The sequence below is a fragment of the Salvia splendens genome, chromosome 13 (genome assembly GCF_004379255.2).
Source record: "Salvia splendens isolate huo1 chromosome 13, SspV2, whole genome shotgun sequence".
Lineage (NCBI taxonomy): Eukaryota > Viridiplantae > Streptophyta > Magnoliopsida > Lamiales > Lamiaceae > Salvia > Salvia splendens.
In genome coordinates, this window is record NC_056044.1 from 34,256,955 (window position 1) to 34,284,795 (window position 27,841).

General features: G+C 35.5%; 6 protein-coding genes and 1 non-coding gene across 10 annotated transcripts; 5 read left to right on the top strand and 2 right to left on the bottom strand.

Annotated features, from left to right (window-relative positions):
* Positions 1 to 616: 616 nt before the first annotated feature.
* Positions 617 to 5,097, top strand: LOC121762873 (mRNA-decapping enzyme subunit 2-like). Its single transcript, XM_042158886.1, has 8 exons — positions 617 to 771; positions 2,044 to 2,195; positions 2,487 to 2,614; positions 3,058 to 3,153; positions 3,552 to 3,704; positions 3,845 to 3,948; positions 4,028 to 4,095; positions 4,622 to 5,097. Exons 1-8 carry the CDS (start codon positions 632 to 634, stop codon positions 4,801 to 4,803), a joined length of 1,023 nt encoding a protein of 340 aa, XP_042014820.1. The 5' UTR covers positions 617 to 631; the 3' UTR covers positions 4,804 to 5,097.
* A 1,033-nt stretch (positions 5,098 to 6,130) lies between these two features.
* On the bottom strand, positions 6,131 to 6,781 carry LOC121760954. The gene has a single exon (XM_042156541.1). It carries the CDS (start codon positions 6,779 to 6,781, stop codon positions 6,131 to 6,133), a length of 651 nt encoding a protein of 216 aa, XP_042012475.1.
* Positions 6,782 to 9,521: 2,740 nt separating this feature from the next.
* On the bottom strand, positions 9,522 to 13,162 carry LOC121760028. Of its 3 annotated transcripts, none has more exons than XR_006041814.1 (3): positions 12,970 to 13,162; positions 11,294 to 12,049; positions 9,522 to 9,805 (listed from the first exon to the last, which is right to left on the bottom strand). XR_006041814.1 is itself a non-coding variant. In XM_042155627.1 (2 exons), exons 1-2 carry the CDS (start codon positions 13,025 to 13,027, stop codon positions 11,397 to 11,399), a joined length of 711 nt encoding a protein of 236 aa, XP_042011561.1. In that variant the 5' UTR covers positions 13,028 to 13,162; the 3' UTR covers positions 11,134 to 11,396. The 3 variants fall into 3 exon arrangements, 1 of the variants encoding a protein (XP_042011561.1); XR_006041813.1 differs by lacking the exon at positions 9,522 to 9,805 and adding an exon at positions 10,333 to 10,764; XM_042155627.1 differs by lacking the exon at positions 9,522 to 9,805 and having other exon boundaries at positions 11,134 to 12,049.
* TRNAP-AGG lies at positions 13,140 to 13,211 on the top strand. Its single transcript has one exon. It is a non-coding gene; the product is annotated as a tRNA-Pro (tRNA).
* Positions 13,193 to 16,335, top strand: LOC121760027. The gene is made up of 7 exons (XM_042155626.1): positions 13,193 to 13,404; positions 14,290 to 14,364; positions 14,465 to 14,532; positions 14,643 to 14,783; positions 15,422 to 15,463; positions 15,649 to 15,929; positions 15,999 to 16,335. Exons 2-7 carry the CDS (start codon positions 14,291 to 14,293, stop codon positions 16,131 to 16,133), a joined length of 741 nt encoding a protein of 246 aa, XP_042011560.1. The 5' UTR covers positions 13,193 to 13,404; position 14,290; the 3' UTR covers positions 16,134 to 16,335.
* A 1,618-nt stretch (positions 16,336 to 17,953) lies between these two features.
* LOC121762908 (transcription factor GTE6-like) lies at positions 17,954 to 22,347 on the top strand. 2 transcript variants are annotated; one of them, XM_042158934.1, is made up of 9 exons: positions 17,954 to 18,113; positions 18,665 to 18,751; positions 19,039 to 19,260; positions 19,423 to 19,503; positions 20,180 to 20,404; positions 20,530 to 20,628; positions 20,734 to 20,792; positions 21,301 to 21,451; positions 21,588 to 22,347. In XM_042158934.1, the coding sequence occupies exons 2-9, from the start codon at positions 18,665 to 18,667 to the stop codon at positions 21,972 to 21,974; spliced, it is 1,311 nt and encodes a 436-aa protein (XP_042014868.1). In that variant the 5' UTR covers positions 17,954 to 18,113; the 3' UTR covers positions 21,975 to 22,347. The 2 variants fall into 2 exon arrangements, with proteins under 2 accessions (XP_042014868.1, XP_042014869.1); XM_042158935.1 differs by having other exon boundaries at positions 18,665 to 18,742.
* A 1,045-nt stretch (positions 22,348 to 23,392) lies between these two features.
* LOC121761336 (general transcription factor IIF subunit 2-like) lies at positions 23,393 to 26,905 on the top strand. Its single transcript, XM_042156991.1, has 6 exons — positions 23,393 to 23,678; positions 25,280 to 25,388; positions 25,606 to 25,736; positions 25,881 to 25,955; positions 26,072 to 26,215; positions 26,596 to 26,905. The coding sequence occupies exons 1-6, from the start codon at positions 23,418 to 23,420 to the stop codon at positions 26,710 to 26,712; spliced, it is 837 nt and encodes a 278-aa protein (XP_042012925.1). The 5' UTR covers positions 23,393 to 23,417; the 3' UTR covers positions 26,713 to 26,905.
* The last annotated feature ends 936 nt before the right edge of the window (positions 26,906 to 27,841 follow it).

Sequence of the window (27,841 nt, forward strand, 5' to 3'; positions counted from 1 at the left end):
CGTCCGCTCCATTTGAATTTTTTTATTTTATTTTATTTATTTCAAAAATCACCCTATAAATACTACTCCTCCACCATCTATTTTTACACACTTTCATACCCTTCATTTTCACACACTTTCCCTCCATCCACTATCTACACTTTCACTCTCAAAAAATGCACGGTGGAGACGACGAATCCCCCGGCTCGCACGAATCGGGATATGGCGGCAATCCTTCCCAGCCGTCGGGGTATTCGGTCTCAATTACCTCGTTTTATAATTATTTCAATTCAGCCGATTTAAAAACGAAACGAAAAAATTAAAATGAAAATTGGTTATTAAATTTCGGGGCTATTGGAAGTGTCCGCCTACAGTGGGGCAGTGGAGGAAAAAATTGGGGCTATAGACAAAAAATTGGAGCTCTGAGAAAAAAAAAAAAGGGGGGGGCAGGCCGCCTATGGTGGATGCTCCTACTTTTCTAGTTTTGAAGTTCATAGGAATCCTATTAAAAGAGTACTACACAATCAGATAAAATTGAACATTTTCAAAAACAAAGTTCAAAACCAAACAAAATAGAGTAAAAAGCATAAATAAAAAGAGAAAATTATTTTTCTTGGCTACGACGCCGTTTTGTGCAACTTGTATAAACCGTATGACGCCTCTCTCATTGAATACACACAGTGGTGAGTGTTTGAGGAGAGAGAAAAAAATGTCAGGCGGGCTCAATCGATCTTCGAGTGGTCCTACAAAGAACATCCTCCCTCCTCAGGAACTTCTCGACGATCTCTGCAGGTATTTACGCATTGATTCACTTCATCGTTTCTTCAAATTAGTTTCGATTTCTACTGAATCAGTTTTGTTGGGGAAAACTCGATTGTTGTGTTTGAGGAAGAGTTGGTGTAGCTAGGGATTTAGTATTAGAAGAGCTAACAGCAAGTTGCACAGCTGAATGCTGAATTGAACAACATTGAGTTAAATTCTGTAAAACCTGCAAGTTGTGTATTGGAAGATGAAGTGATGCTAGTTGTGGTTGAGATTGAGGAATGGATTTAGTGATTTTTTTTAATAGGAGTTTTGTGAGTGAGATTTGAAGGGTTTTGTTGGATTATTTGATGAATTTGGGTGTTTTTAAGTGAAACTGTGTTGTTTCCTGTTATTTTGGTTGAGTGGAAAGGTGAAGTCATTGAGATATTGAGGGGAAACTGTTGGTGTTTAGTATGTACTGTTGAATGCTGAATTGAACATTGAGTTAAAGTCAGTAAAAACTGCAAGTTGTGTATTGGAAGATGAAGTAATGCTAGTTGTGGTTAGAGATTGAGGAATGGATTTTGTGATTTTTTTTAATAGGAGTTTTGTGAGTGAGATTTGAATGGTTTTGTTGGACTATTTGATGAATATGGGTGTTTTTAAGTGAAACTGTGTTGTTTCCTGTTATTTTGGTTGAGTGGAAAGGTGAAGTCATTGAGATATTGAAGGGAAACTGTTGGTGTTTAGTATGTACTGTTGAATGCTGAATTGAACATTGAGTTAAAGTCAGTAAAAACTACAAGTTGCGTATTGGAAGATGAAGTGATGCTAGTTGTGGTTAGAGATTGAGGAATGGATTTTGTGATTTTTTTTTAATAGGAGTTTTGTGAGTGACATTTGAATGGTTTTGTTGGACTATTTGATGAATTTGGGTGTTTTTAAGTGAAACTGTGTTGTTTCCTGTTATTTTGGTTGAGAGGAAAAGTGAAGTCATTGAGATATTGTAGGGCAACTGTTGGTGTCTATAATGTACTGTTAAGATTATTGATTTTTTCTTTTGACCTCTGTTGATTTAGATGAGTAACGAAACTATGATTCAAGGGGTAGTGACATACATTTGAATCTTCTGTTTTTCCCCTCATCGTGTCGGTGACAATGCTAAACAATGAAGATTTGACTAATTTGGGATGAAATAAAAAAATGGTGGTGTCTAGAAAGAGATCACCATGGCCTATCAATTGTTCCTTTTTTGATTTATGATAGTGAGCTTGTATTATGATTTTTAGTTTCTTGACTGCTTTTGTGGTTGTTCTGCAGTCGGTTTGTTCTAAACGTTCCCAAGGAAGACCAGCAGTCTTTTGAGAGGATTTTGTTTCTAGTGGAGTACGCGCACTGGTTTTATGAAGATAATTCTGTTGAAAATAACCCATCACTGAAGTCATTGACTTTGAAGGAATTTACTACCTTATGTATCCTTTACGACCTACCTCAGTGTCTAATTCACTAATTCCTGGGTTTTGTTTATTTGTTCAAATGTTGAAGAGGGTCGAAATTTGTTTTGTTGTGCTTAGTTTTACCTACTCGTTACTACCTGGTTGTCATTTGCTCATCAGCTTTTCATATTCAATCTTTTTTTTCTAAGTAGGAATAGGTGCTAATAGTTTTGACTCCATATATGTGTGCTTATCTAAATAAGCATGAAGAAACTTTAAGTCTCTTTGTCTAATATACGGTGTGCAGTTATCCTTAACCGGTTCCAGTGTTTAACAATTGTGATGTTCTCAAACCATATGTACCTCATATAGATGACATATTTAAGGACTTCACATCCTATAAATTTCGAGTTCCAGTGACCGGGGCCATTATTCTTGATGAGACCTATGAACGGGTGAGGTCATCACTCATAATTGTTGTCAGAATTTATCCATATGGCATACCTTGTTAGGATTTTTATATGCTTAGTCAACCTGTTTAATTTAAAAGGGAAGCCTGTATATCTCAATTGATGGGTTTTCTTCACTAATGTGTTTATACATGCTCTATAAAATTGTCTTGAGCCTTGAAGTAGGAATAGTAGTGTATATGTTTTCTTTTAATATATTTTTTTTTCTTCAGGGTACTGCTCCTGCTCAGTAATGTAATATCTCATTTGAAATTTTTAATGATATAAACCCTGTAATTTAATGATGACATAAAATCCTCCGGAGACATATATATTAAATATGGGTGCTAAATATCTAAAGGTGTTGTTTCCCTCTCTGCATAAAGAGGTAAACTCAGCTTATTATACTTAAGCCTAAAGATTTTGCATTATTATTATTTTTTTTGCAGTGCTTGCTAGTCAAAGGCTGGAAAGGAAGTAGTTGGAGCTTTCCCCGTGGAAAGAAGAACAAAGATGAGGAAGATCATAAGTGTGCCATTAGAGAAGTAAGCCTGTCTTAGTATGCTTTTTCAATTTGAATGATTGGGTTCTGAAATATGATTTTAAGTTAACTATTGGCATTTGCATGATCAATGATGGTATGTTTTGCTTGGGGCTCTTTCTTTCATAGTCAAATTATAATACTCTGATTGCCTATATTGTTGCACAGTGAAATAGGCCGAATAAGAATACATATTCCCACTTCATTTTGTGTTCTCTTTTAGGAGTAAGGGAACAATTTCCAAAGGCTACCATCTTAGTCTGATGCTCTGGGTTCTTACAATCTTCCTTGAAACATAAATTCATCTGCTATGATTAATTAACCTCCAATCGCTCGTTCCTTTCTTTGTGCATTCTTCACACTCTTGTATTAGCTGCTTCTAATTTCGTGTCATGGATTCAGGTATTAGAGGAAACAGGTTTTGATGTTTCAGAACTCCTTAATGAAGACGAGTACATTGAAATGATTTTTGGACAGCAGAGAGTGAGGTTATACATTGTTTCTGGGGTGAAAGAGGACACATATTTTGCTCCACAAACTAAGAAAGAGATAAGCGTATGTCATTCACCTTCTGAAATATCTGAATTTAGGAAGTCCCTGAAAATACATTCTCTTTACTTGTTGTATCATTCTTTACTTTTTCTGTATCATAGTCCCTTAAAATGTCTTTGCTATTATTTTATGGCTATTTGCAGGAAATTGCATGGCAGCGGCTTGATGAGCTTCAATCAGCGAGTGGTGATGTCATATCTCGTGGGGTCACTGGGCTCAAGCTCTATATGGTTGCTCCTTTTTTGGCGTAAGTTATTCTTCAATCATCCTATTGGAAATTTTTTGATCTTTTCTGCTCTAAAGAATTGGGGTACTCTATTCTGCAGATCTTTGAAGTCGTGGATCTCAAAGCATCCCCCTCAAGTAGCAACTATGTATAACAAACCTCCAAAAGGTCCTTTCTCGGTCTCTCCTGTTATGATTCTCACTTGTTGGTCATCGTAAATCTTTATTGTTTTATCGATTGTAAATGGCTCAAACAATACCTTTTTCACTTGTACCTTAAACGTGCAGCTACATTTTTCCACTTCTTCCCAGAAAGCACCCTGTTTTAGATATCCTCATTTTCTCTTTTGCACAAATCTTGGACTTTTCTGGTGAATAGAGTTTCTGCTATTCCCCTAAGTAAATTTTGGAAATTTACATTACAACATGCTTTAAACAAATAAATACAATCCATATCTCCCGTATTTAATCTTTTAACATAAGCAACTTCCCCTTATGAAGGTGGATAAATCATTTTACATATATCAGAAATTGGCTTTTCGATTTTTGCATATATATATATGGTGGTACAGCAGCATTTCTGCAGTTACGTTTATCATTTACGTTCATATAGCTTGCTTTTATGGGTTTTGATGACGAAGATACTAGTGTCTTCATTAAATTTTGGCTGACAATTCGTCTCAAATTTGAATCAGTTACCGTATGGAAGGCTAAAAACAGTAATGGTGGAATCCCATCAATAGCAGGCGAGCGCCAGCCAAGTAAAACTATACCCGATGTGCACCTTCCCGAAGCTCAACCAGTGAGCACCTTCAGAAACTTCCGATTTGATACTGGTCTGATCCTGCAAGCTGTGGACACTGCATTCTCTAACTGAACGGCCCACAAATTGACCCCCCGGTTGTAAAGCATTTTCGTGCACATATTGAAGACCCAGTGACCCCTTTCGTGGTGAAGTCCATATATCGGTAACGTAGTTGCTGTATATCTCTGTGCGGAATGGAAATTTAGACTGTGTATGTACATTTCTGTACATAGAGACCTGTTGATGAGAGATTAGGTGAGTGAGAGTTTGCTTATTGCCTTCCCTAATCTCTTTCTTAGTGTATTTTGGTCCATTTGTTCCTTACTAAGTTACTCTTTTATGAAGTAAAGTGTGGACTTATAACTACATTTTGGGTGCATTCTCCTTCCTCTCTCTCTCTGTTCTTTGCATATTGTTGATTGCTTCTAAATTTTGTAGCAAAAATGACATCTAATCTTTTAATGATTTGAAAAGTGAGTTGGGAAAATGGGCAAATTGACAAACAAATTACAAACGACGGGTTGGGTTTTGGTTCGTCCCATATTTTTCAAAAAATTAACTATAAATCATGAAGTTTGCAATTTTCGAAAGTATCACATTTGTCTTTTCTAGTGAAATACATGATGATGTGTCGCTGGTTTTGAATTGTCACCCGTCATATACACATGTACCTCCCTAAAAAGAGCTAACATCCATAACATTTCTACATATTTAAAACTAGTTGCTACATAATTACATATTTTGCCGAAGAGAAACAAGTAAGATGATTACAAATATTATAAATTTCATCATTCATAATTCATTGTTGAAAAGTATTAGACAAGCGGGAATTCGATCAATCTTTCATCTTTTATACGGCAATTTGTCAAAAAAATCATACATTTTCAAATTTTCTTTTATATGGCAATTTGTCAAATAAAATCATGCATATTCAGTTTTTCTTATCATCAAAAATTTTAAATGAGTCTATTCAGCAACAAATTGAGAAGGTGCCACTTCCACCATTATTGTTATGATTTATACTACCTGTCTAAAATCAGAGCCCTGATCAAAATAGAGTATATGTATATTTTTAATAAATCATCTCTAAAATTTATAAACTAGGTGAATTGCACCTAGCAATCTCAACATGACAGCCAGGTCACATAAGTGGAAAGTCAAAGGTTTAATTTATGGATTAGCTAACTTTGATTTTTATATGAATCGTTGGTTGGTCAATTTATGTTAGTACCCTATAACTAAAAAAACACATTTTTCAAATATCTGCAATTCCTTAATAGATTTATAAAGGAAAAAAAGAAAAAAAAATAGACAAAATATTATAGACTAGCAAGAAATTTTCAAGTTTTCAACTAAGGCACAAGAAATAATATCTCTAATCTAACTACTCCGGCAGACCTCAGCCGGCAGCCACCGCGGCCGGCTGGCGCCCTCCGCCGCAGCTAAGGGCCCTAATCAGCCCCCACAACCCCCACCCCCGATCCCCCATCACCTCACCATCATCAAATCCAAACATCACCGGCGGCGGCGACGTCCGGCGGTTGCTCTTCCTACTCCTGATGTCGCTCAGCTCAACCACCGGCGAAAATCTCGAAACCCCAAATAAAAAGAAGTACCACTTGACCTTCACCTGCTTGCCGGAGTTGTACGTCCTCCTCTGCATCGCGGCGGTTGTACATTTGGCCCCACTCAGCCGCCACCGCCAACGGCTAGTTTTGTTGGGGCCTGTTTGGGCGTTGAGGGTGGTTTGGTTTTTATCATTAGGTGTTGGTAGGTGTTTGTAGGGGATGAGTTTGCCGCAGAAGATGATGTTTTGCGGTGGGAGGAAGGCGGAGGCGGAGGGGGTGAGTTCTTGGCTGAAGAATTCGAAGTAGTCTTGGTCGGAGGAGGTGGTGGTGGAGTGTTGATCCCAATCATGGCTTTGATCACTGTATAATGGGAGATCACATAGTGAGAGGGTTTCTGTTTCTTCTAATTCTTCTTCTTTTTCTTGTTGTTGGAGGTTTGATGGTGTGAGGGTTTGTGGAGGGGGAGAGTCTTGAAACCCCATGTTGGAGAGGGGGAGATGGTTTGATGGAGTTGGATGAGTGAATTTGAGGGTATATATGTGTTGGGGGGAGAGAGAGAGAGTTGTTATGTGAAAATGATTTGGTGGATATTTAACTATAGAAAATGAAAGTTTTGTTTTTTATTCTAGATGGCTTTTAGGGATTTGACATGCTTCTAGATTGATAACAGGTGAGATTTTTTAATTTATAGTATAATTTTAGTGTATCCGTCCCCTTAAATTTTGTCATAGTTTGACCGGACACGAGTTTTAAGAAATGTAATAGAAAGTGGGTTGAAAAAAATAATAGGTAGTAAGTCATACTTTTAATGTAGTACTTTAATTTTATAATAAAATGTGAATGGGAATGAGTTAGTGGAATGTGGGATCCATTTTATCGAAAATGGTAAAAAATGAAATGTGACAAAATTTGTGGGACAGACAAAAATAGAAAAATGTGACAAATTTTCAGGGACGGAGGGAGTACTATAATTTTAGTCATTTGGGTTTGTGCATCATTACTTGTATCATTTTACTTTCTTATAATAGTAGTAAGTAAATATTGAAGTATATTTCAATAATTTATTTTATTCATATTTTGTTAATATGAAATTAATTCTATATAAAAGTAGATAAATTTTAGTAAATTTTTCATTTACATTCCTTCACAATTCTAAAATTACAAGCTGTTAAAAAGTAAGATTGTTTAGTAACAATGCAAAGAGTAGTTTTTAATATGGATGTTGAAAAGCTTGTAGCCACGTAAAGTGAGGCAAAATGAATAGTATTAAAAATAGTTGATGGTATATAATTTATTGATCGCTACACAGTTTATAAGTCCAATTTTTTTCTCTATTTACCAAATATTGACTTGAACATTATATGATCTATTAAATGAAGGTGAAGCGTCTATATCTATTAATTATGTACATGAAATGCACAATATATAATTATAATTTCACATATTTTTTATGTATATTTGTGATGTGATTACATTACATGCCCAATTGTATACTTGGCATCTTAACTAAAAAACAAAATACAAAAAAATTAAATTTTAGACACCTAGACTCTATATTGAATATGTGTCAAAATCAGTCTTGTGATTTTCTAGAAGGGAGGTTGAACGCACAAGAAAATTGACGATAAATGCACCATGTTTTGGGGCATATTTTCTGGAAAAATACACTACTCATATATTCTCAATTTAGACGTATATTATTAGTCTAAAGGTAACATGGTCTGATCCATATGATTGTAGATTATTTTATAGCATAAGATTATTTCATGAAACTAGTATAATTAAATATCTATTTTCAGTATAATATTTATGGTATATGCTATTAATATTATACTTAAAATAGGGTGCTATAAATATATACTGAAAATAGGGTTATTTATTTTGCATTTTCAGTATTATTTTAATGGTATATACTACTAGTATTATTTAGCCAATTTTTGAGCCGTCCACTAATAATGAAATTAGGTTCATTGCCCAACCATTGTCGTCCTTTCTATGAAAACACTGAATTCAAACCATTTCTGACTTTTCCTTTTATTAATATTTAATAAAATTGTAATTTAGTTCTAGAAGAAAAAAAATTAACAATAAGAAAAAAGGTTATACTAAATCTTAAATAGGCTAGAGCAAGAGCACTAAGACTCTAAGAGTATATTTAATTATTTAAATAAATTTGTATTTTATTTAAGAAAAATACTTGTCTAAAAGTGGCTGGAGGTTAGGGCAGCCTCAAAACACATTATTTTTTTCTAACAACGCTAAAATATATGACAAATGGAAAGGCAATTATATATTCTTGGATCATACATAATATACAAAATTAATAAATTATGTTTAAAATGGAGGAAAATTATTACTCCTTTCATCCCATATTATGTGAGAGTGAGGCATATCAGTACTGTGTTATAAACAATAAACGAAGTTGATAATTTTTTATATTTTAAACTATATTTTCGATTAAAATGTTTTCTAGTAATTCCCCAAATAAAATCGAGTGTGATTATTTAATAGTATTAAATAGTAGGAATTATTTATTTTTTCAGAGTGGTGTCCACGTCTTCTAGACTACTACGTAGGCAGGTTGCTGCCAACAAACATTGTATGCAATTAATTAGAAATATTAATTTCCCTAAAAAAAGTACTCCTAAATCCTGATTAGTAATTTGTTAATTACGTGACATGTGGAGCAAATAAGTGTTGTTCTAGAAATGGGCCCCAACACGTGCCGCCTTTGAACGGCTTTCCCTTGACATACAAATTTTTTTTTATTAAGTTCTTGTCTTTTTGCCATATCATTGTATGTGTTATGGAGTATTTTGTTTAGGGTTGATAAAATCAATTTTAGTTAAGGTTGTAATGACTATATTTGAGCTTAAGCACTAGAAGCACACACAATATGTTTGAATCTTCGAATGCATTTGGGAGCTTTTATAATTCAACAATCTAATTTATAATCATCAATGTCATAAATTTTTCAAGCTAGATTCTATTTTTGGTCGATTTATCGTACTGATGAACCACTCACAAGCGATTCGAAGCTCGTTTCTGAAAAAACTCGTTTGAGGCTCATTTGGTAATATGCTCGTTACCTATACGAATCCAACTTGAGCACGCTAGATTGGTCCGTTTGATAAAAGATTTTTTTGAAATGTATAAATATAGTCTCCATGTTTAATTTTGAATTGTATCAATATAGACAGCTATTAATATTTATTGATATAAGTTTGTAATTGGGCTTCTAATAAATGGTGATTGTAATTGTTGTGGTCCATTATTCTAGAAATGGGACCCAAAATATTCCAACCCTTTGACTGCTTTAGGGGGCGTCAGTCTTCAACCATTTTGTTTGCGTGCGGACTGGATTTATTTGCTTCAAAGTTCTATTTTTCGACTTGAAGAGTAATTCATCCATTCCACGTTACTTGACTCGTTTCTTTTCAGCAATATTATTCAGGAGAGTGGGACTATGTATAGCCCACATATATAAGGATAATACTTGGTATAAACTGTAAAATGGAACAATTCAAAAAAAAAAACGGTAGTCAATTCAAGTGCGACGAAGAAAGTAATAAATAAATAACGGTAGTCAATTCAAGGGTTGATAAAATGAAAAAAAATAAATACTTGGTATAAACTATCAAATGGAACAATTAAAAAAAACGGTAGTCACTAAAGATAACCAACTTTCCTTTTTGGTTTGTCCCAACCAAGATACTCATTACTAAAAATGGACACTCATTTATCTCTACTTTATTCTCTCTCTAACTTTACTTTTTCCATTCACACACAATATAAAACTGCATAAAAACTTTTGCCGCCCAAGGAAGGGGTCTTCTTCCTTGGGACGGAGGGAGTAGAAAAATCCACTAAAAAATGGAAAAAGTATTTTTTTATGATATCTACATATTTACTTACCTTATTATCTTCATTAATCTTTTATAGTAAGTACTTCATATTAAACTCTTCTTGAATAGTACTACTTATTACACCACTTTCTAAGTAATGTCTTGAATTCTTGGACTTGCAGTGACTTGCAAGATAAACTTTACCAAGATCAAGCATTTGGTGGAGTTTAAGGAAAATAAAACAGATTAGTCAAATTGATTTGATGTATAGCTACACAACGAATTCTCTCTATCAAACAAACGACTAGAAAATATTTTTCAAACTATACAATTTCTTCTGGAAAAATAGAGTAAAAAACTCACTGCTCCTATATCAACATCTCTCAAGTCAATTCAACCTTATAAGTTATAATCAAATAAGATGATAATAAACACACGGCGTGCAAAGAATATGGGGTCGAGTTAAGTATACGCGCATGCCATGTGGAGAGCAAGGGGTCGAGTTAGATACACACATGACGTGCAAAGAACATGGTTTAGAGACACAACCGAGCTTCGTTCACATTTCTATAGCTATTACTTTTGCCATAGAAGAAAACAGTAGTCCCAATCCTTCCACACTGTAGGAAAAAATAGGCAACCTAACTCATCATTTAGCACTGAGTTGTGTTAGATGGACACATGACGCGCAAAGACACAAAACCGAGCTTCGTTCACATTTCTATAGCTATAACTTTTGTCATAGAAGAAAACCTAAGGTTCCAATCCTTCCACATTGTAGGAAAAATAGGGAACCTAACTCATCACTTTGTTTTAGTGTCTGAATTTTCATGATATGTATGTCATCTCATTTGAAACTCAACTTCAAAGGCAAACACTTTAAATAGAAAAACATGACTTCAATAATCTATATAGGGTCAAAATCAAGAACTGGGTTATAACTGAGGATATTAACGAGAGAGAAGCTAGGCTGACTGCATAATAAACCATACCGATAAAAGCAGTTTCATGTAAACGCAAAAACAAGAATTCACGCAGAGGAACATTTTCATGTAAAATTAGAGGAAATCCGGTCAAAATTGCAGAAAAATATTTTTTTTGCCATAGATATATGTCTGCTTGAAAAGGGGGGTAATCCTTGTGACATACCGGGATAACCTTATTTCATGCCTGAAGGCTGAAACTTCACGGGAGAGTTTTGCATGAGTTCATGCGGAGAAAGGAGGAGAGCTTCAGCTGTAAATAAGGAACCTCACAAGTTCTTGAAAGCAGTATCACGAGACCGGTCATGAGGGTTCAACCTTGCTAGCAATGCCTTGTTATCACAATGCTCTTCATCGATGTAGTAGAAATTGCCATTAGCCTTGAATGATACATATGGCCTCTGGGTCTCTGCAGGTCGGATATCTGCAAACATGATGGTCCTTGTTAAATATGTGCCCAGCCACGACATCATGTCGACCTCAAAGCTGTCAGAGCCAGGCTGCCATCTGAGTCTGTGGACATAAGGGCTCACAAACCAGTGAAGGGCACCAGTGGTTGAAGCACTTAAGAATATGACCGAAGATGCAACTGCACCCTTTAGAATCACATTCGAGGCTTGAGATGTCATTAACGTGACAATGGGGCCTAGTGACACAGAGAGGCAGCAGGTTGAGAGTGAGAGGAGCTTCACTTTCTTGATTGTATTTGATATAGGACCGTTGTAAACAACCTCATAGTTCTTGATATTACTTCCCTCTTCTCCCCTGTTTTCATGCCCGATACTAATCTTGTTCCTGTCTGCTACTGCAGCTGATCGAGATATAAATCGTCTCTGTACGGAAGAAAACTGCACTGCAGAGTTGGCATTGGTTTTGGAACATAGTGTATCGGCCCACGGACCAACCCTAGGGAGGTGGTTGCCTGATGCAAAGAACTACAGTATAAATTACAACGATAAAGAAACCTAGTTTTGCAATGTCAAATTACCAAGTATAGCCATAATGAGCGGGCGAGACACAGAGTTGGAGAGAGTCTATTAGAAAAACTCTACCTTGCAGGAGAAGCAAATTTCTGCTAATCTATATATAATCATCCTCTAGCACAACCGAAATGGGTTCAACATGATTTACATGAATACACATATAATGAGCATGAGAGACAGAGAGTTGGAGAGAAAACGATGGGAAAAACTCTGAGATCGCAGTAGAAGTGATCATTTAGGTAATCTATTTATATAGCACAACTGAAACGGGTTTAAAGTGATACAGGAACATGTTGCTAGGTTACGGTTCAATGCACATTCAAAACATTTCGATGCTTGATCTCATGAAAACATAAAAATGGCAACGAACTCAATGCAAACTGTCAATATCTCTCCAACTACGCTTGGATTACGGTGAAAACTAAGTTGATCACCACTTGACCGTGAGAAAACTAGTCTTTAACACCAACTCACTGCCAAAAATACTATGAATTCCTCGTAAAGTTCTATTTGGGGCAAAAAAGTGATTAAAATGGATTCTTAACTGGCCAAACTCACTCATATTTTGAAAATTGTGCATCTGATTCAAAGAAAAGGCGAGTCCCAACATCCCTAATTTTGTTCCTTACTGCAACGAGCCCAATTTCTGCCCAATTCTACACTTCTAATTCCCAGATATAAAAAAAGCTAGAATCATTCTCCCATTCTCTTCGACATAAATTATCGAAAGAACGACACACAATTAGCCGGAGAAAATAAAATTCAGCTGAAAAATTATATACTACGAACAGTAGAGATGAAATCAAGTAAGCAACAATATGGCGAGTTTGAAGAATCATGAATGATATAGATGAAGAACCTGAATAGACGGTTTTAGACTGAGATCTAAGCAAACGGAACATCGCAGCTCTCGCCATTTTTCTCCTCGGGCTAGAAATTATGCTTCCGATTTCAGTAGTATAAAACTCTTTGATAGAATGCGAGGATTTTATTTTCTATATAGATTTAATGTTAGCGAGGATTATCAATGGGCATTTGGTCTAGTGGTATGATTCTCGCTTAGGGTGCGAGAGGTCCCGAGTTCAATTCTCGGAATGCCCCTTTTTTTGTGTGTCTCTCTCTCGGGCTTCTCTCTTGGGCTTTACTCTCCTCTCTCTCTCGTTTTACATCTTTGTCTCTAGGGTTGATACTGGGCTTTACTCTCCTCTCTCTCTAGAATTGATATTTCCATATTGGGATTTCGTAAAAGGTGTGAAGTTTTAATTCACAAGCAGCTATATCGCAGCAGCGAAAGGTATGTTTATCAGTTCTAATTCAATTTTACGAAAAAATAAAAAGATATTAATTTGCGATGAACTATCACCTTTTGGATTATCAGCTGAATTGGGGGATACCATCGCCTTGATTTCGAGTACTTGTATTGGTGGAGGTGGTTTTTTTATTCCAATTTATGTTGTTCAATGTGAATGATTGTTGTTTAGTGGTTATGGTGTTGCAGTTGAGTGTACGTAGTCTTGTAGTATTTTTATTGGTTAAATTAGGGGTCTTGGATGTGAAAGGAATGCAGTGAGGATTACATCTGATGGAGCTTGATAGTATTTAAATTAATAGAGTTATTTGCTTTCTTATGATTACTAGTAGATAGATATTGATGGTTTGAACTCGAGAGCTTTTGAGCTTTTTGTGTGAATTCATTTGTAAATGTTGAATTTAGGACCCCTTATCATCAGCTGTATTTATGGAAGTAAATTGCTAATGTAGTATTTGCTCGCTGATGTTTCTCCGTCACCGGATTATATTGAGTTATATGATCTAGGTGATTCCGCAATAGCATTAGTGCACGATTTTTCAAGAGAATCTCGTTCTCTGTTTCAAAAAAAATTCCCATTAGAAGGTTGAATTTGGATGAAGAATAATAGGCTATAGCTTTTCTTTATCATTATATGAAGGTTGAATTGGATGAAGAACAGGCTGTAACTTTTCTTTATCTTTATATGGAGGTTGAATTGGATGAAGAACGTGCTATAGCTTTTTTTTATCTTTATTTTTATTTTTTTGAGTTGGGTGAGCGCGGACGGGCATGGGATCCCAGGCCTTACCTATACGAGACTGGGTTCTACCGTGTAGCTTTTATGCTTGTGGTTGAGTCCACCTGCGTTAATAAACTTTTTGAATGCAGAATGGAAAGTGGAGAGCATTTGCAGAGAGAATCGAAGGAGGAAATCGTTGCTATATATTCAGATTTCATGATGAGGTTGAATTCAACTCTTGTGCGCTTGAGATTTCAGTTGCTAATTGTATTTATGGTCATCTTTTGGGTGTGAGCCTCAACCATTGCCTTTCTTCGATGCTAGGATCGCACAATTTGATGAACTAGTGCCTGTGGGTAGCCGGTTTCTTGTCAGCTTTCAGCAAGCTCTTGGTGAGTGAATCTGCCTGTGTACCAATTGGAGAGTCGGACAGATTGATTCCGATCATGTAATAATTAATTGATGAATGATCTTAGATGATAAGCAAAAATTATCTGGGCAGGGTTCTTAAGACGGCCTCCAATCGATAAGACTTCTACATTGGTGGAGCGCATTCTTAATGCTCACAGAACGAGAAGGTTTCTGTCTTATTTTGAAGCTGGATGTGCCAACAATCTTGACCGGGTACAAAATGTGAGCAAGTGTAAGTCTGTTACAGCATTCATCTGGTATATAGAACTAAATATGATCTGTCGTAATTCACGAGTGAAGTTGAACGTTACTGGCATTTTTTATATGTACGTTTAGGTGAGTTAATGCACCCAGTTATCTAACTATTTGATGTCTCATAAGGAAACAGCTTTTCTCACACCATACTGACTTTATGTGTATCAAATTCCATGATCCTAGATATATGTATCTTTGAAGTTTGTATGTGAATGATTTGTTACAATATCTTCTATCATAAGCTAGAAGTCTATCCGACTAAAATTACCTTCTCATCTCTCTCTCCCGAAGGTCCTTTTTTGTTCTGTGCTAGGACTAAACATCGATATTCTTATGTGGTTACTATCATGATAGACTTGTTGGTGTTATGGAGTGAAGAGAGCAACAACGAGATGTGTGTTCATTGCTATATCGTGCTGTTTCTGTTAGTGTCAATTGAGTGGTCAGGATACACATAACAGCATGCATGTTCACGATTCAATCTTAAAAAACTGCTTTCTCTATAGATTCTTGTTGTTTTGTAGTAACTGCCAGTGTTGCGATTGCTTTGTTTTTGCGACTCAATCTTGTTGGTTCTGCTGTTTTCCTCGATAATTTGTGAATATCTTGCAGAAGTGCATACAAGCCATCTTGGACTTCAAGACTACATAAGTAAAGGTAGCTCTTTCTCATATTTTTTTATTGCCCGGAATCTCTTTCGATATAGAACTGTTATAAAATCTCAAATCTGCGCGGTCATTTATATTATGCAAATATGAAAAAGCAAGCTTTCTCTTGGAAGTTGATATTTTTTAAGGTTTTCTGATTTTAGCAAATTGTTGAAACTGAATATGATGCTGCAGCTAAAGTTGTTGTCGATGAACTCGAATCCTTTCTGGGAAATGCAGCATCCGTCGTGCAAACTGCAAACGATAACAACAGAGAAGATAATAGTTTCAACTCAGTTTTATGTATTGCTTCATCTGAGCAAACTGCAACTGAGAAAGATGAAGAAGATATGAGTTCCAACTTGAATTCATTTATTACTTCAACTGACCAAGACCAGGGAAGACCTGATCTTGAAAACTATGGTAGCATGATGGCTTTCATATACAGTATGGTGAAACAAGACTACACAATGCAGGTAGACGTCCTTCGCCTTTTGCTGGCCACAACAATCACTAGGCGTTTCTTGACCTATCGTGCTTTGCAGGACCGAATAGTCTCCTCCCTCAACCTCAAGTGTTCACAGGAAGAACTGGAGACCTATTGCCAGATGTGGTCTCTGCGGCCGTTTGTAGACGATGACATGGTGCGTAGAGCTTGGAATCTCGTCCCCGGACGCTGAGGTTTTCCCGGCTCATTAGTGCGGAGACTCTTCTTTTGGTGGAGAATGTGAAGATCTTCATTTTCTTCCGTTGTTCCTCACTTTTAGTTTGGACTTGTATAACTATTTATTTGAATTAAAAGTAGTTGTTTTGAACGAATTTATGACATACTCCAATATGAAACATCAATATAAGTAGTACGCAGTAAATTGATTTTTTTTACAATATTTGTAAGATAAAATTCATTATTTATTTATGAAAAAATTAAATTATATTTGCACAATTGAAAAGTGTTATTAGAAAAGTAATTATATTTATGAAAATCATTAAGTACTACTATGAATCATGCATATAATAATACATCTCTTTGGCCAATAAATAAACTACTACTACAAAAGTAAATAAAGTTTGCTATATTACAATAGATGGATTATCAATTGAATACAATTTGACATTTCAATAAAACAGTCAATTATTAATCTATAGTTATATAAATATTGAAAAAGTATTGATAAAATCTTAAAGTTTGTTAATGTAGTAGAATATGTTTACTAATTGAGACATTTTTGAAACCAAGATTTATGATGTTAGGTTTGCAAGATTGTATTCGAGATTAAATTTGTAGCGTGTTTGGTTCGTAATATTCAACCCCACAACTCAATCCTAGATGGATAATCATGGGATAATTAGTCATAGTTAATCCCTTATAACAAAAATAATCTCACAACGCAATCATAGATTGTATCTTAGTATTATTTTATCTTGGAAACCGAACGCGAACGCCACCGGTGTATCCCAATTCTCATTGCCATCCAAACGGGGTAATTACATGTTTCATACAAAATGTTTTACCTTTGTTTCAATTTAGTACAAAAAGTATTAAGTTTACGTATTTCATACAAAATGTTACATTAGTGTTTTAAATTAATACACCCCGTTAAATATTTTAAACACCACTAGTTAGTTTATAATTTGTCAAACTTGTCATCATAATAAAAGAATAATTAGAGATTTAATACAATTAATCACTCTAAAAAATAATAGTCAATATTAATTCTTCCAGCAATTGATCGTGGTTTAAAAAAATCTTGTCCCTCAATATACTTTATTTTTTTATTGTATTCTTTATAGAACACAGTATAAAATAAAGTACATATTTCTTCTTTACAAAATACTCCATTCGTTTCTTATAGTTGGAGCAAAACTTTTCGGCACGAAGTTTAAGAAATGGATGCTGAATGTGTTAAATAAATAGATAAAAAGTAAGAGAGGGAAAAAAATAGAGACAATAAAGTAGAAAGTGAATAAAGTAGAGATATTAAAGTAAGAGAGGGTAAGTAAAAAAGAGAAAAAAGTTATTATATAGGGAAATGACTCAACTATGAGGAAACTTCTCAAAATGGAAAAGGACTCAACTATAGAGAAAGGGAGGGAGTAACTAATCTGAGCTTCAAACAGTCAACAAGTCAATATTTAATTTTTTCAAAAAAAAGATTCAATATCTTTTTAGTTGTATTCTCCATTGTAACATGAGAAAACTTCGACAATAAAATGCAATTCGTTAATTTGATGGTGAAGAGTAGTGATTTTTTTCTATGTGTTTTTCATTTTTGTGAGTAATAAAAATAACAGTATTTGAAATAATTAATGTTTTAATTTAAAACTTTTTGTATAAATTTGAAACATTGACGAAACTTTTTATTTGTATAATGTAATTGAAAGCAACGGTGTTAACAAGGACTTAACGGAATGTATTAATTTAAAACACTAAGGTGTGTGAAATATATAAATTTAATACTTTTTGTATTAAATTGAAATAAATGTAAAACATTTGGTATGAAACGTGTAATTACCTCATCCAAACTATTTCCCCAAAACCCGCCGCCGGCGGTGAAACGTTGAATAAGTGGAAGCAGGCAAGGCGGATCTCGTCGAAGAGGCCGGCGCAATAGCAGATTCATCTTTCTACACACAGAACCACTCCAAATATCTAAGCCACGGTAGCTCCAATTTGTTCACTTATTTCGAATTTAAATTTCGCCGAATTGTGATCAGTAATCATACGGCAAACTGTATAACTGGAAATTCGGCATCGTACATGTGCTTGTTCATTTGTTTTTAATGAATGAAATCCAGCTCGGTTCGTTATCTTAGTAAAATCAACTTTTTTCGAGTCTGTGTAGGCTAATTCAAGCTTTGTGTGATGTATTTTGCAATCATGTGGTAAATTATTATGCATTACTCGTTGTGTAGGAAATCAGCATAATCTTATCGTGCTTACCTATGATTGAACTAATGATCAGTTCGTAAATTTAATAAACTTCATTCGGTTCTGAGCTGAATTTAGCTTGGTTAGTCGCAATTGGAGTACTTCTGATGTCTGAGCGTTGATTCGGTAGTAAAACTAAAGGGGCTTATGAGTGTCTTTAATGGATTTCTGTAGCAAATTTTGAATAACCATTTTTTGTAACTTAAAATTAGGGTGGGATTAAAGTATCTTGGTTGCAGAGTTAAATTAGAAATTGGAACTAAACTTAGTTCATTTGTTTAGATGGATCTGGTGAATGCATCAATGAATCGCGCAACCAACTTAGAAGATATGGCTACGGTTGATGAGCTGTTAACGAAGGTTGAGCAAGTAAGCATTCTCGTTCAATTTATGATGATCTGAGTACTCAGCCTACATGATGCAATGATGTCGTTTTACTGTATATTCATACTATGAACTTTTAGATGTTTTTAGTAAAAGTAGATTCAAATGGCACTCATATATGTTTTTAAGATCTTAGCCAGAGCCAACTCGTCTATTACCTTTATTACCTGCTGGCCTATATTCTTTTCCGCAGAATGCGGAATTCAATTGCTTCACTTGCTCAGTCTAATGCCACAACCGTTATATGTGTTGCACTATTCTCCATCTTGCAGCTTGAGCAAAGAGTAAATGAAGTTGAACAGTTTTACTCAAATGCAACTACAAAGCAACCAAGCACTTCCAGAAACACTTCGAAAGTAAAGGAGAAGGAAAAGGAAAAGGAGAAACATGTTTTAAGCATGAAAAAACTACAACAGGATGCTTCACGTAGAGAAGCTGCTGCTGCTAAGAGAATGCAAGACCTTATGCGCCAGTTTGGAAGTGTATTTCGTCAGGCAAGTCTCTTGAGTTAAGTTACTGAACAGTGTCATGATATGACATGCAAGAACTTTTTTTTGTGCTACTATTTATTTTTTCCAAACTCCTTTTCTATATAAACAATACTCCATGATTTATGGGATAGAAAAGATTTATCATGTGCCTTTTCTAGTGTTTAGATCACAGGGCTGCAGAAGTTGGCTTGGCCCTTTATGCACCCAGTAGATGTTGCAGGACTTGCGTTGAATGATTACTATAAGGTAAAGCCTCCTAGATTCTTTACCAAAAAAAAGAAAGAAATGCATTTGAAAGATATACATTGATGATAATTTACAAGGTCTGTAGCTATTGACCTTGCCTTCTCAATTCAGTTTGAAACTCCAAACTTGTATATTGTGTATATATTTATTTCCTAAATCGCAGATATGAACACAATCACTCAGAAAGTAAAACAACGACTTACATATTTCAAAAGTCATGTACAATGGTCCATGGGGTCAAGGATTTGCTTACTGCGTTAGTACATTACAAGTCTGGAAAGCTTGAGAATTTCTTTAGAATGGATTCTAGAAGCATCTGATTAATCACATATTGATTATACTAAACCAGTATCTATGGTGATTTTATGACAGTACTAGAATGGCTTCACAGTTCATAATTGTGCAAAGTAGTTCTTTCGTGCAAGTTAACCATTGACAGTTTTCAAATGGAAATAAGAGGACAGTTCAGAGTTGCAATCTGATAAATGAGACGTAATTTTGCTTTATCAGAATTGAATTTCTACCATAGGTTTTGTGCCAGTATGGGAAGCAGCTCTGCATATTATTATTGAATGTTCAAATTATGATACCTCTTATGTAAATGTTTTATGGTTAACATTTACAATCAGTGCCTTATATGTCTCATTTTATACCTGGAGTGATCTTCATGTTTCAGATCATTGACAGACCAATGGACTTCAGTACTATAAAAAACCAAATGGAAACCAATGATGGTACTGGATACAAGCATGTTCGCGAGATATGTGCTGATGTGCGATTGGTTTTTAAAAATGCAATGAAGTACAATGATGGAAAGAGTGAAGTTCATAAAAAGGCAGTGCGATTACTCGAAATTTTTGAGGAGAAGTGGCTAAAGTTTTTGCCAAAAGTTATAGAAGAGGTAATTATTTCCGGGGTACTTTCAGCCCCCAACGTAGACCTCACATTAGCTGGTCATCCTAATATTCCAAAAGCAACTATACTTGTAATGTATTTGAGATCTTTGATCGTACATCTGTATTTTAGGAAGAAAGACGAGAACAGGAGGAAGCTGAAGCAAAAGCAAACACGCAGCTTGCTCTGGAGGCTTCTCATGCGAAACTGGCCAGGGAAATAAGTACTGAGGTAAGATAAAGTTCTAATTTTTTTAGCACATGAAAAAAAGAAATTTTGTGGAGTCATGTAGATGTTCGTGATCATTAATGTGCAATTTTCCTAAATGTGTTTCAGCTTTATGACATTGATATGCATATAGACGAGCTCCGAGAAATGGTTGTTAAACAGTGCAGGTTAGTGTGGATGTTTGTTGAGCATATTTTGGACTGCTTTCTAACTCGTCCTTTGAGACTAAGCAACGCTCATCTACAGGGATCTATACTAATGGTGCTTTATACTTCTACCCCCCAACACCCCCCTACCAGTTCAACCTTTTTCCGAGTTTATCTTGGCATAGACATTGAAGGAGAACAATAATAGGTGTAACTACTCCAACTACAAAAACTTTCCTGTTAGAGATAGTTGGTTCTTCGTCCCTTCTTTATTCCGTCCTTGCTTCACAAAAAAATCGTCTATAGGAATGTGTCTTGACATGATTTAACTTTTTTTTGTCTCTAGCTTTCTGCTCTAATCTTAGCAAAAAAGGTTTAAATCCGACTTGTTTTATTTTGTTGATAGTGTTTATGCATCTGTGCTGCAATTTACAGTTGTCACTCTTCAATCCACTTTCTTGTTTAAAAATTCCTTACAAAAATACCATGCAATTTTATCTAACACGTTTCAATGAGCTAATTCCTCCAGGAACATAACTATAATGGAAAAAAGAAAGCTAGGAGTTGCTCTCGCCAATTTATCTCCTGAAGATCTCAATAAGGCACTGGAGATCGTAGCTCAAGGTAACCTCGACTTCCAAGCAAATGACGAAGAGGTGGAGCTTGATATCAATGCTCAGGTTCTCTTCAGCACCCTACTATTTATCTTCAACTGTGGTTGGTGGTGCAATATATACTTCTCTGTATCTCTCTCTGATCAATACTCTACTTTGTTTTTTGGCACATCTAATAATACATCTCTCTCTTCGAGCACAGAGTGAATCAACGCTGTGGAGGTTGAAGTTTTTCGTGAAAGACATACTAAAAGAACAGCCAGGAGGTTCGAGCAAGGATGCCAACAACAATATCTCCTCTCCAAATGCTGCTGACAACGATCATAATGTCATCTCCAAGCATAAACGCGAGACTTGTGATGCCCTTGCCAAGACTGCCAAGAATAGTATCACCTCTCCAACTGGAGGTTCGAGCAAGGATGCCAACAAGAATACCACCTCTCCAAAAGCAGCTGACAAGGATCATAACATCATCTCCAAGCGTAAGCGCGGGAGTTGTGATGCTCTGGCCAAGACTGCCAAGAATAATATCACCTCGCCAAATTCTTCTGACAGCGATCATAACATCATCTACAAGCGTAAGCGCTAATACTGTGATGCCCTTGCCAAGACTACCAAAAAAGGAAGACAGAGCCATCATTGTAGTGCACATAAACAGAGTCTAAGTAGAATACAGGCTTTAACTTGAGGATAGATGGACAACCATACAAGTAGCAGATAACAGAGGGCTACTTTGGAATTTGAGGGCAGCTGCAGAATCTGACCTTTGAAGCCTCGTGGTATGGTGAATTCCCATACTGCCCTTGTAATTTTTCCTTGAATTTTTTTTTATTATTTCTTAGGATATTGCAATGACTACAACAAATGACAAGAGATTTGGCTATTTGGATTTGTATCTGTTCTTTGAAGTTTGCATTAGGATTTTCTATGAGGAAAATTTCAATTCTTTTGATTTTAGGCAATTAAGTAGCTATCTTCAAGATATAGTAACAAATATTCACATGTCATAGGCAATTAACTTATCCTAGTTTATGTTCAAATTAATTGAAAATAAACGTTGTACATCATTCAGAATTTGGCACCAATTAAAACTCAATCTAATTTGAATTTTTGAATAAAATTTTAATTCAACATCGTTAGAGAATTTTTCAAAATATAAATACCTACCCCATCTCCACGAGTTTTAAAACTAAATTATAGCAATTGTAAGTGTTCATGAATATTAAGACCCGTTATTATTTATAGCTTAATAAGTGATGGATTTTTTTATGAAAATAGAAAGTGAACTATAATGTTAACGGCGACTATTAAAAGAAAGTAAATGAGAAATATAAAACTTCTTCTTTCCCAAGAAAGTTGAGTCACTTCTTTTTTTTTTGCACTCGTCTTGAAAAAATTATAAAAATTAGTTTAAGTATATATATTTAATAAAGTAAAAGCTAGAATAAGACTCTTCCCTATATTTTCTTGCTTTTACATTACTATATATCCACTTTAAATATTTATTACTCCCTCCGTCCCAGTTTAAGAGTCATGTTTTGTCATTTCCGTATGTCCCAGGTTTAGAGTCTCATTTAGAATTTACCATATTTGGACATAAAATTTAACCTCATTATTAATGAAATTTACACTCAAATATCATTATTTTCATAAAAATAAAACAAAACAAAATACTAAACATACAAAAAGTCAAAATGGTCTCACTTTCCACTATCTCACTTCAATTATTACACACCCCAACAACTTTTTAAAACTCGTGCTCTAACTAAATTGCACTCCTAAACTGGGACGGATGGGGTATGATTTTTTCAAAACGAGTAAAAAAGAAATGGACGGAGAGAGTAGTACAACTTGGGATACATTTATCCATAGTAGGATACATTTATCCATAGTAAAAATAACTTATGGGTGCATTGCGCCACCGCACACAATAATTGCCGAAATTCGAGATGAAAATATCACCATCAAATGGATTCGTACTTCGCAGCAAATCAGAATTCTCTCACTCCAAAAACCGCCGTCTTCAATCCTGATGGCGGAGAAACCGAAAGATGCCAAATTCTCAGCTCCTGCGGCGGCGCTCACCAGCCCGCAGCTGGATACCAGCAAGGCCGACCGACGCGTGTGGATGATGAAGTGCCCCCCCGTCGTCGCACGTGCCATGCAGAGCAACACCACTCACCACCAACCCACGCCGCCGTTCCCCTCCGACCCTTCCGCCGGCCAAATCTTCGCCAAAGTCGTCGTCGCCGTCGATCCGCTGCATTCTAACGACGACTTGTCATCCACGCAGGTGTATATGTGTGTGCGCATTTGCACTGAAATGTGTGAGTATGTGTCGACATGTGTTGCCCTATGTTTCTCGATTCGATGTTTGAAACTCTCCGCGCTGCCTTCTTTTAATTGTTTGTTAGCTCTATTTGATCTTCAATTGCAATGCACTGAATTTTGTGAAGCTTGTGGTGTTTCTTAGAGTGTGATTTTGCATGCATGGTTTATTTCATTATTATTGTTGCTATTTATCTCAATTTCACTAGTTAATGTGTAGACTGATTTTCTTCTGGATATATTACTGGACGGAATCTCATTGTGCTCATTTAATTGTTTGGGAGGAAACTAATGATCTCTGTGATTTAGATTTTAGAAGGTGGCGTCAACTGTGAAAAATGTGGTGGTTTAAATCTATTGATCCGATTTGTCTCAATTTCCTGTTGAAATCCCCCAATTCGACACACACGAGATCATATCTTCATGGTTGTACTTTATATCTTAGCTCGGTTTGGACTTTGGAGTGATTACCCTCAATTTGGGACACACATAGTAATTTATTTATGGCTACAGTGTTGTATGTTATTCATTTGTTGTAGCTCTGCTTTGTCTTGATCTTTTTGCTTACTGTTTCGAGGGTGGTGTTTGTTCCTTTCTCTTACTCTGTCTGGTTTTCCCTTCATTCGATAAATGATCACCCTACCGATCAGTCCTAAACTGTTACAATCCTACATTGTAAATTGTGAGGTTAAGTAAACTTAGAGAAGATGCCTGCAACACTGAGAAATCTCACATTGCATAAACTTGACAAGGAAGTCATCCATTGAGAAATTTGCTTTATCAAGGTCCATCTTGTTGTGCAAAGAGTTACAAACTACTCCCTACACACCACTGCTTAAAATGACATTCATTGTGATTAAATTTCTGCAAATAAATCTAGTTTATATGGTTCAATCAAGGTGAAGATGTTATTGATAGTTAAAAACCATCTTTAGTTGTATTATTGCTTGAGCTTTTTGGTCGTTGTAAGGTTTTCTGCATGTTATTGCTATGGTGCAGTTTACATGTGTGGTATGAGGAAATTGTTAGGTTGGAGGAGTCAGCCTTATACAGGCTTGTTTGTGTCATCTTAATTGAGAGTAAGAGTAATGTTTCAATATATTCTGTCTGAATTTTTGGATATACTGCCTTATAAAAATCAACTCGTATATTGGCAGCTTTTGGTAATTTTATCTTCATGTGCCACTGTAGAGAGAGATTTATAATAGGAACATACTACCTCTAACTCAGATGTGGTCCTAATATGACTTGACATGGAGTTCGATATGCGAATTGAAATTGGGAATTATATTCGTTATATTTACACTTTTTACGTCATTGTTATAATTAATGAGGGCTAAGTAATGAAAATTCCGTTTTAGGATGCAACACCGGTGATAGGTGAATAATAGCAGGATATTTTTAATAGCTACACATGTCTCCGTTTTATGTGCAAAACATTCTCTCTATTATTGCATGTAGGGTTAAGAAGGACCAGTGGAGTAGCCTTTGTTTTTCCAAGGTTTGGTGGCAGAATCCATATTTAACTGTTCTCCAATCTCTTGACTTTGACTCGTCGTTTATCAGTTTACTATGGAGTTGGCTGGCATAGGAGATAGGAACTTGCTGAAGCGCTACTCAATGGCCATGTCCACTGATTTTATTCCAATGTGTGTATTATCTGAGTCATCTCAAGGTCACTACTCAATTGACACAGTTGATGTGTTATTGTTTATTATTCTTTTCCTGTAAGTTAAAAGGTCAGACTTTTGAATCAGGGCCAGAAGCAACATGCTTGTGGTTCCAACTTTTCTTTCAATATTTTATCCATGAATGCTATCATATTCGAGACTTGTATCATAACTTTAAGCATTTGAAGACGTCGTATTTCTGCTAATTATGCTTTAATGTAGGGAAGCCTTCTGTGGAGGGGACAATCTACCATAAATTTGACATGAAGCCTCATTCTGAGAATATTGAAGACTATGGCAGATATTGCAGGGAGAGGACGAATAAATCTATGGCTAAACCAAGACAAACAAGGGTAAGTTGTTTATTGTTTTTCTTGAACAAAGAGTACTCATCAAATAGTAAGTATGCAGCAGTGCAGTCACTATATATGTGACATTCTCTCTCTCTCTCCCTCTTTTTTTTCTTCTTCTGTCTTCACCCCGTGAATCTTATGCAGTTCATTAATGATGATAGTGGACTCCGTATAAGATCCATGCCTGGAATGTATGATATTAAGACCACTGGGTCAACGGTACACTACATTGTCCATTGCTTCTGTTTTCTATATTATGGAAGTTTGTTTAACTATTTCTTTATGTGCACAACCACACTAACATAATATAGATATAACCCATTACGAGTGTATAGGAGAAAAAAGCTCAAGCCAAGGGGTCAGAGTCAAAAAGAACTAGAAAAGACCCCGAAGAAATGGAGAAGATCATGTTTAGGCTCTTTGAGAAAAAGCCAAATTGGACACTAAAACAACTTGTTCAGAACACAGATCAGCCTGAGGTATGCCAGCTTTTTCTTGATCTGGGGAAAACAACAGATTTCACTCCATTAGCAACAACGAATCAATATTAAAGTTGTTATATCATGCATCATTAGTAATAATGTAATATCATCAACATCTGCTGTCAGTCACTCATTTTTATGCATATGTCATCCCATGGGCTACTCATGTGCATATCCGCTTATGTCTTGCATCTAGCTAACAGCATTGTAGTTAGGCCGCTTATTGCTTAATTTCTGGGCATGCAATAGATCTCTTTACAACCCTAGCATTGCTCAATGACTAGTTGTCTATCGTAGCATACACCACAGTTCACCCTTGAGGTCGAACGTAGCATACACTACACAGACTGATGTCTCTTCAATGACATTTGTGGCAGCAATTTCTCAAAGATATGCTCAAGAGTCTGTGCGTGTACAATAACAAGGGAGCCAACCAAGGAACGTACGAGCTTAAACCTGAATATCGGACAGACGAGACCCCCGAAGCTAGTTAAGCAACATCATTTTGAATGATGGACATGAGAGGATGTCCAAGTTTATCAGCAACTTCCTTGGTATCGTGATGTTATCTGTGGTAATCTAAACTTCGAATATTTTGTCATTTTGTAGTCATTCGATTCTTGTAGTAACGTTCTTGAATGAACTTATCTATCTGCCACTTTGAACAACTTAATGTGAACTACTTCAAATTCACGTTCCTCCCTTTTAAACTTTTTTCCCTTCATTATATAAAAGTATAGTATTTTTTAGTATTATTTTCTTGAATAGTTTTGTTGATTATTTGATTATTTCACTGGTGAAAAATACTAATGGAGGAAATAGCAATTGAAATTGCATTCCCAATTCATGGAGATCCATGGCGATCTGAAATCATGAGATCTAAATGTTTTCTATTTTTGTGGATAGTTTTTATTTAAAAACTGTTGTTATTTCCACATCCCAATTTAAACATGGAAAATGTGGAAATAGGGTTGGGCTGCACTGGCTCGTAGATAGATAGTTAGATTTTTTGGCTGGCTCGCATGACCCTACTCGAGTTATCGTATGGTCCAGTGTGCTCGGATCGGGCTGGGCCGACCCACCCATTCTACATCGCTAGCTCTACTTGTGGCTGTGAATAAGATCACACCTCATATATTATTGATAATCACTGTAGTGTGAATGTTATATTTAAGACTTTGTTCTCTGATTGAAGTTTAATGTTATATACTTACTAACTAATTATTCTACTTTGGTGTATATTTTGTGAACTCGTTACGTGTCAATATTAATTTTTTATTAGCAATTTACTTCAGAATTTTTGACTGAAAACTCTACTCCTATTTCTAGGGGTGGTTGAGTCAACAACCTCATATTTAAAAAACAATTGAGTATCTTCGTCCATCAAGATTTTATGACTGAAGCTAGTAGAATACATTTAGAAACTATAAAAATAAAAATATAGGCGTGGCCAATGATTCCACGAGTTGGTCATTTTGTAACCATTTTCATTTTTTTAATGTTCCCAACATAAATGCCTATGACTAATGAATACATTAATATTATCCCCTAATTTAATAGAAGCTCCCTACAAATGTGGGAAATGACAAATTATCCTGTGGTCCATCAATTATTAAATAACTC

Coding starts and splice junctions, on each gene's coding strand:
- LOC121762873 (XM_042158886.1), top strand. CDS start 632: ATGACGCCTCTCTCATTGAATACACACAGTGGTGAGTGTTTGAGGAGA. Junction 3,154..3,551: donor ATAAGTGTGCCATTAGAGAA/GTAAGCCTGTCT, acceptor TCATGGATTCAG/GTATTAGAGGAAACAGGTTT. Junction 3,949..4,027: donor ATGGTTGCTCCTTTTTTGGC/GTAAGTTATTCT, acceptor TCTATTCTGCAG/ATCTTTGAAGTCGTGGATCT.
- LOC121760954 (XM_042156541.1), bottom strand. CDS start 6,781: ATGGGGTTTCAAGACTCTCCCCCTCCACAAACCCTCACACCATCAAAC.
- LOC121760028 (XM_042155627.1), bottom strand. CDS start 13,027: ATGGCGAGAGCTGCGATGTTCCGTTTGCTTAGATCTCAGTCTAAAACC. Junction 12,050..12,969: donor GTCTAAAACCGTCTATTCAG/GTTCTTCATCTA, acceptor TCTTTGCATCAG/GCAACCACCTCCCTAGGGTT.
- LOC121760027 (XM_042155626.1), top strand. CDS start 14,291: ATGGAAAGTGGAGAGCATTTGCAGAGAGAATCGAAGGAGGAAATCGTT. Junction 14,784..15,421: donor GGTACAAAATGTGAGCAAGT/GTAAGTCTGTTA, acceptor ATCTTGCAGAAG/TGCATACAAGCCATCTTGGA. Junction 15,930..15,998: donor AACAAGACTACACAATGCAG/GTAGACGTCCTT, acceptor CGTGCTTTGCAG/GACCGAATAGTCTCCTCCCT.
- LOC121762908 (XM_042158934.1), top strand. CDS start 18,665: ATGGATCTGGTGAATGCATCAATGAATCGCGCAACCAACTTAGAAGAT. Junction 19,261..19,422: donor TTGGAAGTGTATTTCGTCAG/GCAAGTCTCTTG, acceptor TCTAGTGTTTAG/ATCACAGGGCTGCAGAAGTT. Junction 21,452..21,587: donor AGCTTGATATCAATGCTCAG/GTTCTCTTCAGC, acceptor CTTCGAGCACAG/AGTGAATCAACGCTGTGGAG.
- LOC121761336 (XM_042156991.1), top strand. CDS start 23,418: ATGGCGGAGAAACCGAAAGATGCCAAATTCTCAGCTCCTGCGGCGGCG. Junction 25,956..26,071: donor TTAAGACCACTGGGTCAACG/GTACACTACATT, acceptor ACGAGTGTATAG/GAGAAAAAAGCTCAAGCCAA. Junction 26,216..26,595: donor AGAACACAGATCAGCCTGAG/GTATGCCAGCTT, acceptor CATTTGTGGCAG/CAATTTCTCAAAGATATGCT.